We start from the raw sequence: 16,184 nt of genomic DNA, 5'->3' as shown, positions 1-16,184 counted from the left end.
TTGTGTGTCCAAAGTCCATAACATTGTTCTGAGAGGTTGGCTGTGGCTTCTGTCTCACATCCTTCTCCTGCCCCAGCCCTGTGGTCACAGGGTTCCGGTCGGGGAAAAGCAAGGCCAAGGTGGAGGTGGGGGAGGCATAGTGAGTGGATGGACAGTCCAGAACCCAGGATGAGGGGAAAGCTGGGGTTCACAATGCAGCGGATCAAACCCAGATCAACAGAAGGAGCTAGGAGCTCACAGATACTGCTGTGCGAGCTCGGCTGGACATCCAGGCTGGTATTCTTCAGTAACACCTCATACCCTGCTTGACTCACAGCAAAACTGGGTGGTATAGGGAAGAATGTAAGAAATCCTGGCTCTTCCATCTCTGCACTCTGCCTTGGTGTACCGTGAATGTGCAGACTTCAGGAAAGTGGGTCCCCAGATGTCTAGAGACAGCCTTCTGGCCTTACATCAGTTAGGCCAGAAGGAGACTAAGCAGTTATTTAATCTTTAAGCCGTGTCCAACTCTTTGCAACCCCATGGACTATAGCCCACCAGGATCCTCTGTCCGTGGGATTTCCCAGGCAAGAATACTAGAGTGGGTTTCATTCCCTTCTCCAGGGGATCTTCCTGATCCAGGGATTGAACCCGGGTCTCCTCCATTGTAGGCAGATTCTTTACCACTGAGCCACTTGGGAAGCCCCAAGCAGTTGTTAGCTGGAGTCTAAAGTGTTAAGGCTCTTGCATTAATCTCTTCTCTCCTGTCCAGTCTCAGAGTTTAGCAATCCATACACATTTGTTGACTGTTTGGGCTGGAGCCTGGAACAGAGAATTCATTTCTTCTGCAGACATTTCTAGTAATGGTTTCTGCTCTCTAGGAAGTTAGCTCAACTGGACGAAATAAGAAATAGCACCAACGGTATTTTACACTAACAAATAGGTGATGATATATAAGAAATTATCCTGATAATATTGGGAAAAACTCGAATGAACTCTTTGACCAAGCCAGTAATTCTTATCATTTATTGAGTCCTTGGTAACTTGACACAGTTGGTTTCATTCAATATTCAAAAGCCCAGTCCTGCAAGAGAGACATTGTTATTGCCTTTTACAGATGGGGAAAGTGGAGTTCAGAAAGGTCCTATCACTTCCCAAGGAGACGCAGGCTGAATCTACTCTAAGGCTGAAGCTGCAGCTTACTGCCTTGTAAGCAAGAGAGAAAGATGTAAAAAGTAAATGCTGCAGATGAGAGTGAGGCTGTTCAAGCTGAGCCACACAGGAGAAAGGACTCACAGTGCTCCCTGAAGGCAGACCTCTACTTAGATGGGCAGAAAGCAGGAGGTGTTCCAGAAGGGAGGAGGCAGAGGGAGCACCCCTAGATGATGGAGAACATAGGTACTTCAACGGCTCAGCTCTCTCCAGAGCAATCTGCCGCTCTTTCCAGCAAAGGATTTCCTCCCCTGACTCTCCTGAAAGAACTTCAGAAACTCAGCAAAATCATGCTGTGAGTCAGACTGCCTGGTTTGAGTCCTGGTTCCTCTGTTGGGCTGTTACTTTATCCTTGGTCCCCAGTGGGGTCCACTCTGTTGAGTTGTTGGGGTGATGAAATGAGTTAATATAAACAATGTGTTTAGGACAGAATCCAAAACATAGTGAGTGCTCAGTAAATATTAGTACCATCTACCACCATCATCACCATCATCACTACCACCACAATCCTCATCACCACCACCATCACCACCACCATCCTCATCACCACCACCATCATCATCATCACCACCATTATCACCACCATCCTCATCACCATCACCACCATCACCATTATGATTACCACCACTGCCACCACTCTCATCACCACCATCATCACCACCACCATCATGTCATCACCGCCATTATCACCACCACCACCATCATCACCATCACCACTACCATCATCACTATCACCACCAGCACCATCATCATCACCACTATCGCCTCCATTTTCATCACCATCACCACCATTATCATCACCACCGCCATCACCATCATCCTCATAATCATCTAACAAGCCTCTGCTCTAACTGCACATCCAAGTCCTAGGTTGCCGCCTGTTTCTGAGCCCATCTTAATTCACGAGCCATGGCCCTGCTTGCTTCAGTCTCTGTTTGGAATCTGTATTTTGCACAGCGTTTCTGCTCTGGGTCCTTGGGTGTTTCTCGCCATAGTGACTGATGTGTTTGTTGGGGTGTTTTTGGAGGGAGGGGAGCTGCACTGTGTGCCATATGGAATCTTGGTTCCCCGATGAGAGATCGAGCCCATGCATCCTGCAGCGGAAGCACAGACTCTCAACTGCTGGAACATCAGGAAAGTCCTGATTGATGTGATTTCATAAATTTTATAAAATTCCAAGGAATTGGAAGCTTCTTCATTTATGAATTTCCAAGGAAATGGAAACTTGGCTCTTACCCATTACAGTCGGTTGCTCCTAGAAGTTAATTTTTGGCCTTAGAGTCTAGACCCCAGGTGTCTCCAGAAACCCAGAGCCACTTGGGGCTCCAAAGTGCAGAGAGTTACCTCCATCTTTATCATGCACCACATTATGTTACAAGTCTGTCTAAGTGTCTACATCCCCCAGGCACGTCCTGTGAGCTTGTCATGACATGGACTGCCGTATCCCTCTGAGAGTCCCCAACACTGGTACGGAGGCTGATGATCAACAGGCACTTACTTAAGTCAAGGGTGTCCATTCAGATACTGTTTGCAGCACCTCCTACTTGCTAGTCTCTGGTTGGTAACCCCCAAGGAACATAGATGTAATGCCTGCCCTTGTGGGACCTGCAGCCCAGTGTGGAATCAGACAGACATTGAATAGAGAGCCACCAGAATACAGCGTGAAGTGGAGTGCTCAGTGGAGGGGACCTGAGGGGACCCAGCTTAGATGAGGCTCAGAAAGCTTGTGCCATTGAAGTGACATCACACCTGAGCCCTGAAGGTTGAGCAGGAGTTCACTGCTGAGGAGAAGGAGGAAGAGGGTCCAGACAGAGGGAATAGCCAAAGGAGAGACATGTGGTCAAGCTGGGGAGGAGCAAGCATAGCTGGGATGCTTTGTGGAGTCTGGTCCCTGTTTGGACCATTTGGGAACTAACTGTACCCTGAACTGCAGTGAGATACTATTACAGGGATTAAGACAGGGGAGTGACATGATTAAACATGCATTAAAAAGCCTCTTGGGTTGTGCATGGGGAATATTTTGGAATAAGCAAGCAGGAGGGAGATAGAAGCTATGTCATTTGTCCAAATGGGAGGTGACAGAGTTAGATGAGTGGCAGAAATGAAAAGCACTGAGGGGGGGGTGAATTTGCGGGGTGAATAGGACATGATGATGGATTGCTTGTCTGTGGATAAAAGAGGAGGAGGTGATGCCTCTGGGTTCTGGCAAGAGCCAGGAGGATGGAGGTGCTGCTTCCTGAGTTAGGAAGATGCTGTGGAGAAGCAGATTAGGAAAGGTCCTCACGCTGAAAGCAGAAAGAACAAAAGCAGATGACTCTTTGAAGTTCACTCTGAAGGGGAGGAAAGTGACAGGCCAGAAGGAAGTATGGGGTCAGGGGAGGGTCGTCATAAAGATGGGAGATGTTATGGGATCAGATGAGTGCTGAGGGATGGACCCAAACCAGAGAATGATGGTGAAGATCAAGAGAGAGAGGAGATCACGGAGCAGGGCAAGGTCCAAGGTGGGGGTCTAAGCAGCCCAGAGCTCCCAGGAAGAACTAGACTTGGATCCATCTTTATGGACTAGACAGAGGAGAGGTGGTTCTGTGAAGTGAGTTGAGCTGAATACTGACAAACTGGGAATTCCCTCTCCCCAGCAGTGGGGAATTCCCCCTTGCCATCCTGGTGCCTGTACAGAAAGCTTCCCACATGAGCATTAGGGGTCCCTGTGGGATGTCTTCTGTCTGCCCCTGTGGCTCCACGCTCCTCCTTGTCCACGTGGTTCAGGGCCCTGGAAGGCAGGTTTGGATGTGGCCAGCGGGGAACACTGGGGGAGATTGGAGGTGGGGAGGAGCTGGGTCTTTATTCTCCCTGCAGGCCACTGTGTCCCTTCACTGAGGGTAACAGCTCTTAACAGGTGACCTCCCCACAAGGCTCTTTTGTTCTCCTGGACCAGATATTAACATCCTCCCCTCATCCCTGGTGGCTCAGATGGTAAAAAATCTGCCTGCAATGTGGGAGACCTGGGTTCGAGCCCTGATTTGGGAAGATCCCTGGAGAAGGGAGCAGCTTCCCACCAGTATTCTTGCCTGGAGAACTCCATGGACAGAGGAACCAGGAACCTGGTGGGCTATAGTCCATGGGGTTGCAGAGTCAGACATGACTGAGCGACAGACACTTTTCTTTCCTGCGGGCCTGAGGGTGGTATTAGCCCACCCAGTGGACTATCCATTGCGATTTTGTGATTTCCTCATGCTTTGTTCATATTTTTATTTTTAAAATTCCTTTCTGTAACTCAGATCATCCAATCAGAATGCCATCTCTTTCCTACAGGGAGTCCAACTACCCTGTGAGAGTTGCCCCTTTAGGATTCATCAATACACAGAATGTACAAGTTGAGAAAGGAACTTAAGTGCCCTCTAGACCAGCTCCTCTATTTCAGTGAGAAAACCAATATTCATAAAGGCTGAGTGAGTTGGTCAAGGTCACATAAATTAGTAACAACCTTTTTTCTTGTGGGAGAAGTGACTCCCAAGACAACATTCTCTCCAGGTAGAAGAGGCCTGGGTCATTGAGCTATTGTGGGAGGCAGTTGGGAGCATTCTGAGGATGGGAGAGGCATGTTCTTACTGTCTGGGACTTCCTTTCCCATTGCAGAAACTTTCTTGTGGAAGCTTTCATAGTGCTTGTTCATCTTCCATTCCCAGGGATAGGACCCATTCACCTCAATGAAATCGAGTGCACGGGGAATGAGAAGTCCATCATAGACTGCAAGTTCAATGCTGAGTCTCAGGGCTGCAATCATGAGGAAGATGCTGCTGTGAGATGTAACATCCCCGCCATGGGCTTCCAGAAAAAGGTGAGGAGCCTGGATGCCCAGAGGGGACTGTGTTATGTTTTGGTCATTGAATCTGCAGAAAGGGTAGACCAGATGGTCTCAGGCTGAAGCTTGCCAACAGGTACTTTGATGATGAGCTCAGAAAGTTGTTGGGCTCTACTGCTGTCACCTTCAGTGGCTGTCACCTGGCTTTGGTGGAGGTGTGAAACGAAAAGACACATGGATAAGCTCCACTGTCCCCAGATGTTGGGGATCCTCTGTGTGCCCCACCATACTCTGTGGCTGACATACAGTGTGATTGCAACTCAGTGCTTCCTGCAAAGGATTCAAGGGCTGCAGCACCTGTGGTCCCCTTGGCAATGGCCCTTTCCAGAGACCCAGAGGAACCACAGTTGGTCAGTAAAGCACACAGATGTAAGCATGATGTAGACAGTATTTGGAGACTAAAGACTGTACTTTGGTTTCCAAGGGGAAAGGAAAGGAAACCTTAACAGCATTTTGTCTGATACACACCCCTCCCTTCCTGAGACAGGATCTCTAAAAACCTGCATCATGTACCCTTACGTGGGTGACTTTTCCTACAGGGATAACCAACAAGATTTCACTAGGAGGTCTAGCCCATCCTCCAGAAAGGCCCAGTAAATCCTATCTAATGCTTTGTGCTAAACCATGAATTTGGTCACCAGGCTGGCACATTGGAAGAGCTTCCTGAGGGCTTATTTTTTAAAATGAGCAAATGCAGACACATTGGGGTACAGGATGGCTCTCTAGCCAGGCTCTGACACTGCTTCTAGACCTTGGCATCATCATGTCAAAGGCACTACTGAACTAGTCAGCCACAACAGCTTACTGCCCCATGGGGCTAAAAATGTGAACTCGACAGCTCTCCGCTGAGCCAAGCATTTGCTTGTAAGTGAGCAGGGGCGTGCCACAGCCCCACAGCTGTGGGAAAGGCTTGCCGTCTCTAATTGCTGAGCAGCATTCCAAGAAAGCCATACTAGAGCTCCAAAAGCTGACGTGCCAAGAGTCCCCGTGCGCTGGGGTACCATTCACTTCAGACAGATTGGACTTGGGTGGAATGGGGTTTTCAACCCAAATGAAAGGCCTAGGCCAAAGAAAATGAGGTTTTCCACAAGGGCTTTATGGTGGGTGGAGCTGAGCCAGGCTGTGCCCAGTCATGCCAGTGGAGGCACCACACTCCTAGCACAAAACACCTTCATCCTTTCAGGGGCCCTTCAGGCTCTAGAAGGTGAGCCCTGTGCTCAAGGGTGGGGTGTGGGAAAGCTTTATGCCTGAATCTGGCCATTTCAATCCCCTGGAAGGGCTTTCTTCCCCAGTGGTAAAAGATGTGCAGTGGTAAAGAATCTGTCTGCCAATGCAGGAGACATAGATTCGATCCCTGGGTAAGAAGATTCCCTGGAGGAAGAAATGGCAACCCGCTCCAGTATTCTTGCTTGGAGAATCCCGTGGACAGAGGAGCCTGACGGGCTACATACAGTCCATGGGGTCACAAAGAGTTGGACACAGCTGAGCAACTAAGCATGCATGCACAAGTCAGCTCATTACTATCATTCACTGGCTGATTCCTTAATTAATCTCTTTCAGGTTTCAGTTTCCTCCTTGGAAAACAAGGAGGTGAGAAAGGTGATTCCTAGCTTCCTTTCCAACCCCCAGTTCTTTAAGAAATTGACTTTTTATTGAATGACTAATAAATAAAACCCACAGACATGAAACTGGGAGGTTTCATCCATTCAGCCACAGCCAAGCTGTGTTTCTTTTATTGCTGGGGAGACATGCCAAGGTGGAAAGGCTCGGGGTAGCAGGTGGATTTAGCAGTGAGCTAGTCCACACAGGGTCCCCTGGAAGCCTTGCTGACCTCCGATTCCCTTCTGAACTGTGGGCCTGACCCTGTCTGGATGGCAGGACCACGCCCACATGTGGAATGTGAGTTAGAGAGTGCCAGTGCTTGCTTGCCTGTTAACATCTGGGTCCTGTTACCTTGCTTCCTACCTGCCACCTCCAAAAACAGGTGAGGGACTGGTGAACTGCAACCTTATCAAAATATAGGGCAGCCTCGCCATGCCCCACTGGCTGGAGGTAGGTGTTTTGGTTTCTCTATTCATGCTCAGAAAAATTCAGTTTCCTGCACGTCACTCCCTTCTTTCAAACCGCATACTACTGCCACCAAGAACCAAAGGAATAGGAAAAAAGAAATGCCTGGGGTTGTTTTAAGAAATTTGGAGAAGGATGGACCTCCCCTGGCATCCTTGAGGGGTAATGAGGTGGAGAGGATGTGGGCCAGAGGCTGACCCCGAGACCTCTTGGGGTTCCATGGATGTTGGAACTTCGAGCCAGGCCACTTTTGGAATGGGGCGCCCAGGAGGGGAGCCCTGGGAATGGAGAGCTATGTATTGGGCTGAGTTTGAACTTCATGGCCAGCCTCTCTTGCAAACCCCAGTCTCCTCTAGGAAACAAGAAAAGGCCCCCAGTACATCTTGAGGTGCCTGGATTCTTCCAGGGGCAATGAAACCCTGCTCCCTGTTACAGAGGTGGCTCTAGGCCTGCTCAGCCTTGGAGGCATGGCCACAGCTTGGAGCTTTAGGAAGTGTCTCAAGGAGGGCCCCAGCTCCCACTGAAGGCCTTATGTTTGCCCCAGAGTTAGTGTGCAGCCGCATTCTTCAGCCAGAGCTTCTCAGATTCCTGTTGGCTCTAGATCCTAGGGCAGGAACACCCTGGGCTGCACAGACAGTGGGGGACAAAGGACAGGAATCCTCCCAAAGAGAGCCCTAGAGACAGGAGCCTTCATATTGATTCTCAGCATAAGTGAGTCTCATATAAGACTCAGATCTTCATTTTGAGACTCAGACTTGGGAGCCCCACTGCCCCCCTGGTAGTGGGAAAAAGTTTGGACTCGGAATTCTTCAGGGTCCCCAATCCTAATTTTTGCAAACTTTAGGGTAACAAAATGAAGTCTGTTTTTTTGGGGGAAAGTGCCTAGGAGAGGGGCAGCAGAGGGAGCTAGCTGACCCCAGTGCAATCAATAAGGCAGGGCACAGTCCATAGCGAAATAAAAAATAATAATAAACCCAATTATCCATCAGCACCGCCCACTGGCATTCTGAGTGAACTGAGGGTTGCTCAGTCATGTCTGACTCTTTGTGACCCCATGGACTGTCCATGGAATTCTCCAGCCCAGAATACTGGAGCGCTCCAAGGGATCTTCCCAACCCAGGGATCGAACCCAGGTCTCCTGCATTGCAGGTGGACTCTTTACCACCTAAGCTATCAGGACATTCTGAACTTCAGTGCTAACCTAGCCCCCGGGAGGGGTCCCTGCCCACGGCTTCTGGTGCTCCAGGGTGCACCTCTGTGCAGGCCTGCGGCTCCACCAGCCTTGGTGCTGGGACTTGGAAACCACAAGGAGGGGAAGGGGAGAGGATCTGGACTTCCCAGAGAGAGGGAAGGCTCCAGACTCCCTAAATCAGGATGCAAGCCATTAGAGGGCTCAGCCTGTGGCCTAGAGGTCAGTCCTGTGGTCGCTATCACAGTCCCGGCTGTCGTTTGTCCTGGACAGTGTCCTCCAGGCCATAATCAGCCCAGGAGGCTGGAGACACAGGAGACCAGGTGGGTGGGGAGGGTGTGTGTGTGAGGGGCTGGCACACCACTCCTTGCCAAAGATGCTTGGAGGCAACTGGAGATGGTTTTCAGAAGGCACAAAATTATATGCTTTAGTGATTCATGGAGAAGGGAATGGCAACCCACTCCAGTATTCTTGCCTGGAGAATTCCATGGACAGAGGAGCCTGGCAGGCTATAGTCCATGAGGTCACAAAGAGTCGGACACAACTGAGTGATTAACACTTTCGTGATTAAAGCTTTAGTATCCTAGGCCTCAGGACCCAGTCTGACTCCAATGGACAATACAGGAAGTCCCCTACATACGAACCAGTTCTATTCCCAGAGTGGGTTTGTAAGTTCAATTTGTTTGTAAGTCCAACAAAGTTAGCCTGGGTACCCAGGCTAGCGCAATTGGCTATTTATTAGTACTGTAGTGTAATTGGTTTATGATACTTTTCACACAAATAATACATTAAAAAAATAAAGAAATAAAACATTTTTACTCTTGTAGTACAGTATCTTGAAAAGTACAGTAGTACAGTACAACAGCTGGCATGCATGGGCATATTCACATCCTTGAAAATCTGCAACTTGAAGGGGATTTACTTCCTATGTAGGGGGCTTACTATAAAGGCCTCAAAACATGGGGCCCAAGGTTCAGGACCCCAGCCTCCCATCAGGAGGAGTTCTCTATCCTGACTGTAAGGCACCAGTTTGGTCCTCCGTGCTGACTCAACGATTCCTGTTTGGGACAAAAGCACCCTTGAAGAAGCAGGCTTAGGTGGATGGTTTGCAGGTGGTCTAGTATGGAGATGAAGAGACGCTTACTCCATCTGAGACTCCCCTCATCTGTGAAATGGGGATGACATGGTACCACTGCGTCCTAGGGATGCTGTGAGGACCAAATGTCCATAAAGGGCTTACAAGGGTGGGGGACAAGGTAAGCCCTCTGAAAGTTTGCCTGTGAATTTCCCAGCACTCCTCCTGTCTCATGCGTGCCTGCTAAGTCAGTTCAGTCCTGTCTGACTCTTTGCGACCTCATAGCTGTAACCTGCCAGGCTCCTCTGTCAATGGGATTCTCCAGGCAAGAATACTGGAGTGGGTGGCCATTCTCTCCTCCAGAGGATCTTCCCAACCCAGGGATCAAACCTGCGTCTCCCGAGTCTCCTGCATTGCAGGCGGATACTTTACCACTGAGCCACCTGGGAAGCCCGCTCCTGTCACATAATAAAAGCCAAATAAATACTGGATGAATGAATGGATCTGGTGAATTACACACAGTTCATTTCATTTCTGAGGAGGTGCCAACATTATTGGCAGAGTTCAGTAAGCACATAAAGGATGAAATACAGGCGTTCATTAGATCTCAAATGAGCAGAGGGGATGGCTTGAAGTTACTTGGAGACATCCTGATGGATTGAAGGTCACTCTTGTGACCCAATGGATTGATACACCCTCCCCAAGGGCTGCTGGCCTTTCTGTGGATGTTGGAGCTGGCTGGTTTGCCTCCCACCAAGGCTCAGGCCTTTCTAGGACTTTCTCCATGGTTCTGCCTGCTTATTTGTTTTCATATAGATCCAGCTTCCCTGGCGGCTCAGCGGTAAAGAATCCGCCTGCCAATGCAGAAGATGCGGGTTCAGTCCCTGGGTCGGGAAGATCACTTGGAGAAGGAAACCGCAACCCACTCTGCTTTCCTTGCCTGGAAAACCCCATGGACAAAGGAACCTGGCGGGCTACAGTCTATTGGGTCACAAGAGTGACTAAACAACAACAACAAAGATATGTTAGTCACAGGTGATGTGCAATCCATAGCCAATGTCCAGCGCCTGGACTGGGGTTTCCTCCAGCCCAGACAGAGGCACTCAGGAAGACAAATGTCAGTCTTCCGAGGGCCAGCCCTCTTCCTACCTGCTCTGACCTCTTCTAGGTCCTCTGAAGAAAGGTTGCTTTCTGCTGGGACTCCCACCCTAATGATGATCATTGCTGTGATGATGTCTGAGATTTCTCAGCACTCACTGAGTGCCAGGCCCTGTTTGAGCACTTTACAGGAACCATATATGCCATTTATGTGTCGGCTCAGCTCTGGTAGACAGATCTAAGGTCAGGACTGCCCTCGGCTTGTCTGTTTGCCGGCTGACCTCCGTGACCCTCCCAGCCCCCAAGTCAATAAGAATTAAGACCTATGACTTAAGGGTTGTGCTGTTGCTAAGGACTGGCAAACAAACAGCTGAAGATTCCTGGAGTATTAGGTCTTATCTGAAAAGGATGAATTGTTAGAACCATAAAGGGAAGCAGGATAAGGTATGTGGATTAAGGACTGCATTTTCAGAGCCCTTCCCCCAAATTCCAGTCCTTAATCCAAATACCTTATCCTGCTTCCCGTTATGGGCTTGGGCTCATGTGTTGCTCTGTGCTTTCATTCTGTAAGCCTGGTGTTGTACTCATCCATTCCAAAAGGAATTGTGGCATGTACTTAACATCTGAGAGGTGCCGTCTTAGTTATCGATCCTCCAGTAAACCAGACCAATACAGCTCTGCTCTTTGGCTCTTATATATCATCAGAGAGACAGCCATTAAATTGTAAAATTATAAATTAGCTTAATTATAATTGTCAAGAATGCTAAGAAGGAGAGGTAGAGAGAGACTGAGTAAGTGGGCACTGACCCCCATTGGAGAGAAGTGCCACTGGGTATAGAATTGGAAAGATGGGTGGGACCAGCCAAAAGCAAAGGGGCCTCTGTATGTAATGGACTTCAGTGTGAAATGAGACGTACTGTGTAACTTGGTCAGGAGAGTTAGGTCGCCATGGAAACTGAAAGAAGGCCGTGTGCCTGGAGGTGGGAGAACAGGGAGGTGAGAGACGTGTGATGAGGGTGAGGAGGGAAGTAGTGGAGCAAAGGGAAACCATGGACGTGTTCTAGGGGAGGAACATGATCGGGTGTTTTTCAGAAGTGACTCTGGCTTCTGCATGAAGAATAGGTCAGTGAAGGCAAAAGGAGAGGCAGTGGGAGGGAGGTGAGGAGGGCTGTTTCAGGCGAGAGGTGAAGGTGCCTGGGAAGAGGGGTAAGGATGGAGCTGGAGGTAGGAGTGTGAGTGGGAGGGACTTGGGAGATGAAATCCATGGAGGAAGATTCTGATGGGATGTAGGGCATCGGTCCCCAACCTTTTTGACACCAGGGACCAGTTTTATGGAAGACAGTTTTTTCCACCAACCAGGATGGGTTGGTGGGGGAGGGATGGTTTCTGGATGATTCAAGTGCATTACCTCTATTGTGCACTTTATTTCATTATTATTAGCTTGTGATATATAATGAAGTAATTATACACTTCCCCATAATGCGGAATCAGTGGGAGCCCTAAGTTTGTTTTCCTGCAACCAGACGGTCCATCTGGGGGTGATGGGAGAGCGATGGGGAGCGAGTATAGCTGCGAAGCTTCGCTTGCTCTCCCGCTGCTCATCTCCTACTGTGCAGCCCAGTTCCTAACAGGCAGGGGTGGAGGGGCTTGGTTGGGAGCTCCTGATGTAAGGGATAAGAAAGAGGGTGATGCTGATGCTTGCTCCTAGATTTCTGGCTTGTCTAACAGAATGGATTCAGGATCAGCAAACTATCTCTTGTAGTCCAAATCCATCCCTCTGCCTGTATTTGTAAATATGGTTTCTTGGGCACACGGCTGTGCGCCACTATTTACATATTGTGGTCCCTGCATTCACCCTACATGGTTTGCTGCCCCTGGGGCAGGTGGTAGTGCCTTTCACTGAAATGGAGAATGAGGGGGAGGTAGAGCACAGGTTTAGGTGTAAAGAGAAAAAGAGGACCAGTTAGATTTGGGGTCTCCAAGGTGCCAGGTGGGACTGTCAGGTAAGAATTCTTCTGGAAAGGACAGCAGGGGGTGTTGTGGGAAGAGATGCAATCAGGAGCTGGAACCGGGGTACAGGAGAGGGTGTGAGGAGGAGAAAATGGTCCCAGAAAGAGTCGGGGGATTCTATCATTTTAAGGCTCCTTATTGCATCTTTCCAAGTATCTGATCTGAGACCCACCCCTCATGGTGGGCTCATGGGCAGCGGAAGCAGATTCTACTGTGAGGTCAGTGGGTCTATAGTGGGGTCAGTGGATCTCCCCAGCTGTATTGGCATCTAGGGTCCTAGGATGGCTGCAGTACGGCAGGGGAGGGGCACCTAATGGAGAAGACCATGCTGGGCACAATGCCTCGCATACAGTAGGTTCTCAGTGATGCCAGGGTTCTGTGTCGCAGGCGGGACCCCCTGCCTTGGAGAAATTGAGACTAAAGGCAGTACCATAGTGGGGCATCAACCTGCCTTCCCCTCCCAGTGATCATGCCTTCCTCTCTCTCCACAGCTGCGCCTGAATGGGGGCCGAAACCCCTACGAGGGCCGAGTGGAGGTGCTGGTGGAGAGGAACGGGTCCCTCGTGTGGGGCATGGTGTGCGGCGAGAACTGGGGCATCGTGGAGGCCATGGTCGTCTGCCGGCAGCTAGGCCTGGGGTTTGCCAGCAATGCCTTCCAGGTGAGAAGCCCTCACCCCTACCCTGCCGCCGAGGGCCTTGAACCCTGCATCCAGTCCAATCCTGCCCATCTCTCATCAGCCCCCACCTTCTGTGACTCCCAGGAGGTAGAGAGCCATGGACTTGGAGAAAAACCTCATCCTGTCCTCCACTGCTCTGCCCTCTGCAGCCCTGAGTCCTTGTGTGGGTCACTGGACTCTGGTTTCAGGTCTCAGCTCTGTGCAATGGGCTTGACCATGCCAGGGGCTCATTCTGGGATGTCCCAACCTGCCTTTGCAGGGGGAAGCCACTCAGTCCTATCGGGGGGCGTGTGGAGACCACCCAACCCAACACCCTAGACGCCTTAGTTCAGCGGTCCCCAGCCTTTCTGGCATCAGAGACTGGTTTCGTGGAAGACAGCTTTTCCACAGACGGGGTAGGGGCAGGGTGGATGCTTCAGGCAGTAATGTGAGTGATGGAGAGCAATGGGGAGAGGCAGATGAAGCTTTGCTTACTCACTTATCACTCACCTCCTGCTGAGTGGCCCAGTTTCTAACAGGTCTCGGACCAGTACCAGGAGGGTGGAGACCCCTGTCTTAGCTTGCTCCCTTGCTGGCCCATCTTCCCACAACATGCTTCCTCGCTGTGTCCATGCATCCTCTCCTTGGTTGGCTGGCAGTTCCCCAAGCCTTGCTTCAGAACCCTTTCACAGCCGCTGCACACTCCTCCTGCCGCCAGCTCAGAAGGGACTCAGCCAAAGGTAGCTAGGCTCCCCACCCCGCCATCAGAAAGGAACAGAAGAAAGACAGGCAGTGCTTTGGATTAAAAAATCACTGCCCTCTGGACCCCGTCCTGGGATGTAACATTGTCAGAAAGAGGCCAGGGGCAAGAGGAGTGGGAGCCAGGAGGCTGGAGGTCACTTCCCAATTGGACCCCTGCCCAGCTGGCTACATAATGACCTGCCACCTTTCCCAGCCTGTCTGTGAACATGGAACAAATAGTCCAGGTCCTGAGTATCCAGGCTCTATAAACACCTTTCTTAAGCTTCTCCCAGAACAGGAAAATGTCTGGAGCACCCCCATCTCACTTTGCTAACCCTAACTTCAGCCCCTGTGCCCTGGGTGGCTGCTTGAGGAAGGTGTTTGTTAGTAGCGACATGGGAGAACTCATCCAGGCAGCCCTGTGGCAATTCCCCAAACCATCCAGAAGGAAGGGGCAGACCTCTGGTACCCGGGGCCCTCTGGAAGCCTGGCTTCACACAGCCACATCATGTTTCTGCTGATCCTGCTTATGACCAGCCAAGGCACTCGCTGGTTCTCCATGGAGTGTAGAACAGTGCTGATTGCAACAGAGTAGCTGTCTGGCTATTTTTGTTCCTAGTCAGCTCTTTCCTAAGACACCTGATTCTCACAGCAGAAGCTGTGAGATGGGCCTACCCTTGACCTCAGTACTCTGATTGCAGGCCTTATCCCTTCCCGAGGCCCCAGTTTTCTCTCTAGAGGATGAGGGGTGTGTAGGTTCTCTAGAAAATCAGAACCAATGAGATGTATGAAGATGGAACTATTGACAAATGTGACTAGATTTCTTCTCTCCTGCCAATCCTGATCAGTTGGTGGTGTCTCCCTGGAGCACGGTGTTGAGAAGGATTCTGAGAGCACAGTCAGGCTTAGAGGAGAGTGCTGTGATAGATTAGTAATGTCTGCCCAGGGCTCAGGAGGAGGGAGTAGGCAGTGTGGCTGCTGTTTCTGATACACAGCATTGAGCACCCTCTTAGCTGTGCTTTCCAAAAGGGGAGAGGGGCAGAATCCAAGTGCAGGGGGTGGGCTTCATCTGCACTTCCACCAACAAACTGCATGACTTGGGTAAGTGACTGTGTCTTGGCTGTCTCCATCTGAAAAATGGGATGATAAAGCCTTGGGTGTTTTGGTGAGCATGAAATTTGATAGAATGTGGGAAAGTGACAATTCAAGGTAATGTGCTGGCTGTTTGTTGTTGTTGGTTCATGCAGGAGACCTGGTACTGGCATGGAGATATCAACGCCAACAAGGTGGTCATGAGTGGTGTGAAGTGCTCGGGAACGGAGCTGTCCCTGGCGCACTGCCGACACGACGGGGAGGACGTGGCCTGCCCCGAGGGAGGGGTGCGGTACGGGGCTGGAGTCGCCTGCTCAGAAAGTGAGAACTCCTGGGGGTCGTAGACAACGGACTGTCCTGCCAGGCTCCCGGAGGGGCACAGAGTCTCACTGGTTATTTCCTGCAAGGCTCTGCCTGGGGTCTCTGCTATGAGCCAAGCAAAACGGAAAGCATTTGTGAGAAGAGTCAGGGGCAAGAAGAACTACCCCCATAGGCAACCCTGGAATCTTGCCTGATAACAGTGGAGAAGGCTGGAAGGAGGAGTTGGGAGTCTGGAAGCCTCGGGTTCAAAGGCAGGGTCACTGCAGATTATTTAAGTGGCCTTAGGAGAATTAAGTGACTAAGAACTTGGTCTCCTGGGAGCTGGCTTCTGGGTTAGCAGTGAAACACATATTGCTCGGTGGGTCAGCTTCCTTCCTTCTGCCCTGCCCCACAGATCATTTCCTGGGACTTCCCTGGGGATCCAATGGTTAAGATGCTGTGCTTCCAATACAGAGGATATAGGTTCAATCCCTGGTCAGGAAACTAAGATCCCACATGCTGTGTGGAATGGTCACACAAAAAAAGAACATAGATCATTTTTTGTTGTCACACACACAGGGTGATTTAACCTCCTAGTGACTCCCTGGGAATCCTAGAGAGCTTGACAGTATAGAAGGGAGCCCCCACCCCCACCTCCATCCCCACCTTGGCCAGAATTCTGAATGGCCATCTCAGCAGGTTCCCTTCCAAGCTGAAAGGACCGGCTGACAGCCTTGTGGGTATGTTATTCTCTGGATCCCACCCTCTTGCCTTATCAAAGGATTTCCTTGTGGATCTGGGAGGTGAGAGAGGCCCTGAGCCTGGCCAAAGGACTCCAGACCAGGCATTGCCTGCCGTTTATTAGCTGATTTTGGCAAAGTGAGTTCACGGCTATGATCCACG

General features: G+C 50.4%; 1 protein-coding gene across 1 annotated transcript in view; it reads left to right on the top strand.

Annotated features, from left to right (window-relative positions):
- The window catches only part of LOXL2 (lysyl oxidase like 2), a 112,809-nt gene that overhangs the window by 74,711 nt on the left and 21,914 nt on the right, over window positions 1-16,184 (top strand). The window contains exons 7-9 of the mRNA XM_040243036.1: window positions 4,878-5,029; window positions 12,984-13,151; window positions 15,137-15,302. Coding sequence (XP_040098970.1) covers window positions 4,878-5,029; window positions 12,984-13,151; window positions 15,137-15,302 — 486 coding nt within the window. The remainder of the gene's footprint in view (window positions 1-4,877; window positions 5,030-12,983; window positions 13,152-15,136; window positions 15,303-16,184) is intronic.

Source organism: Oryx dammah, unplaced genomic scaffold (assembly GCF_014754425.2).
Source record: "Oryx dammah isolate SB20612 unplaced genomic scaffold, SCBI_Odam_1.1 HiC_scaffold_1, whole genome shotgun sequence".
In the NCBI taxonomy this organism is placed as follows: domain Eukaryota; kingdom Metazoa; phylum Chordata; class Mammalia; order Artiodactyla; family Bovidae; genus Oryx; species Oryx dammah.
The sequence above is the reverse complement of the archived record's forward strand: the minus strand, read 5'-3'. Positions and strand labels throughout refer to the sequence as shown.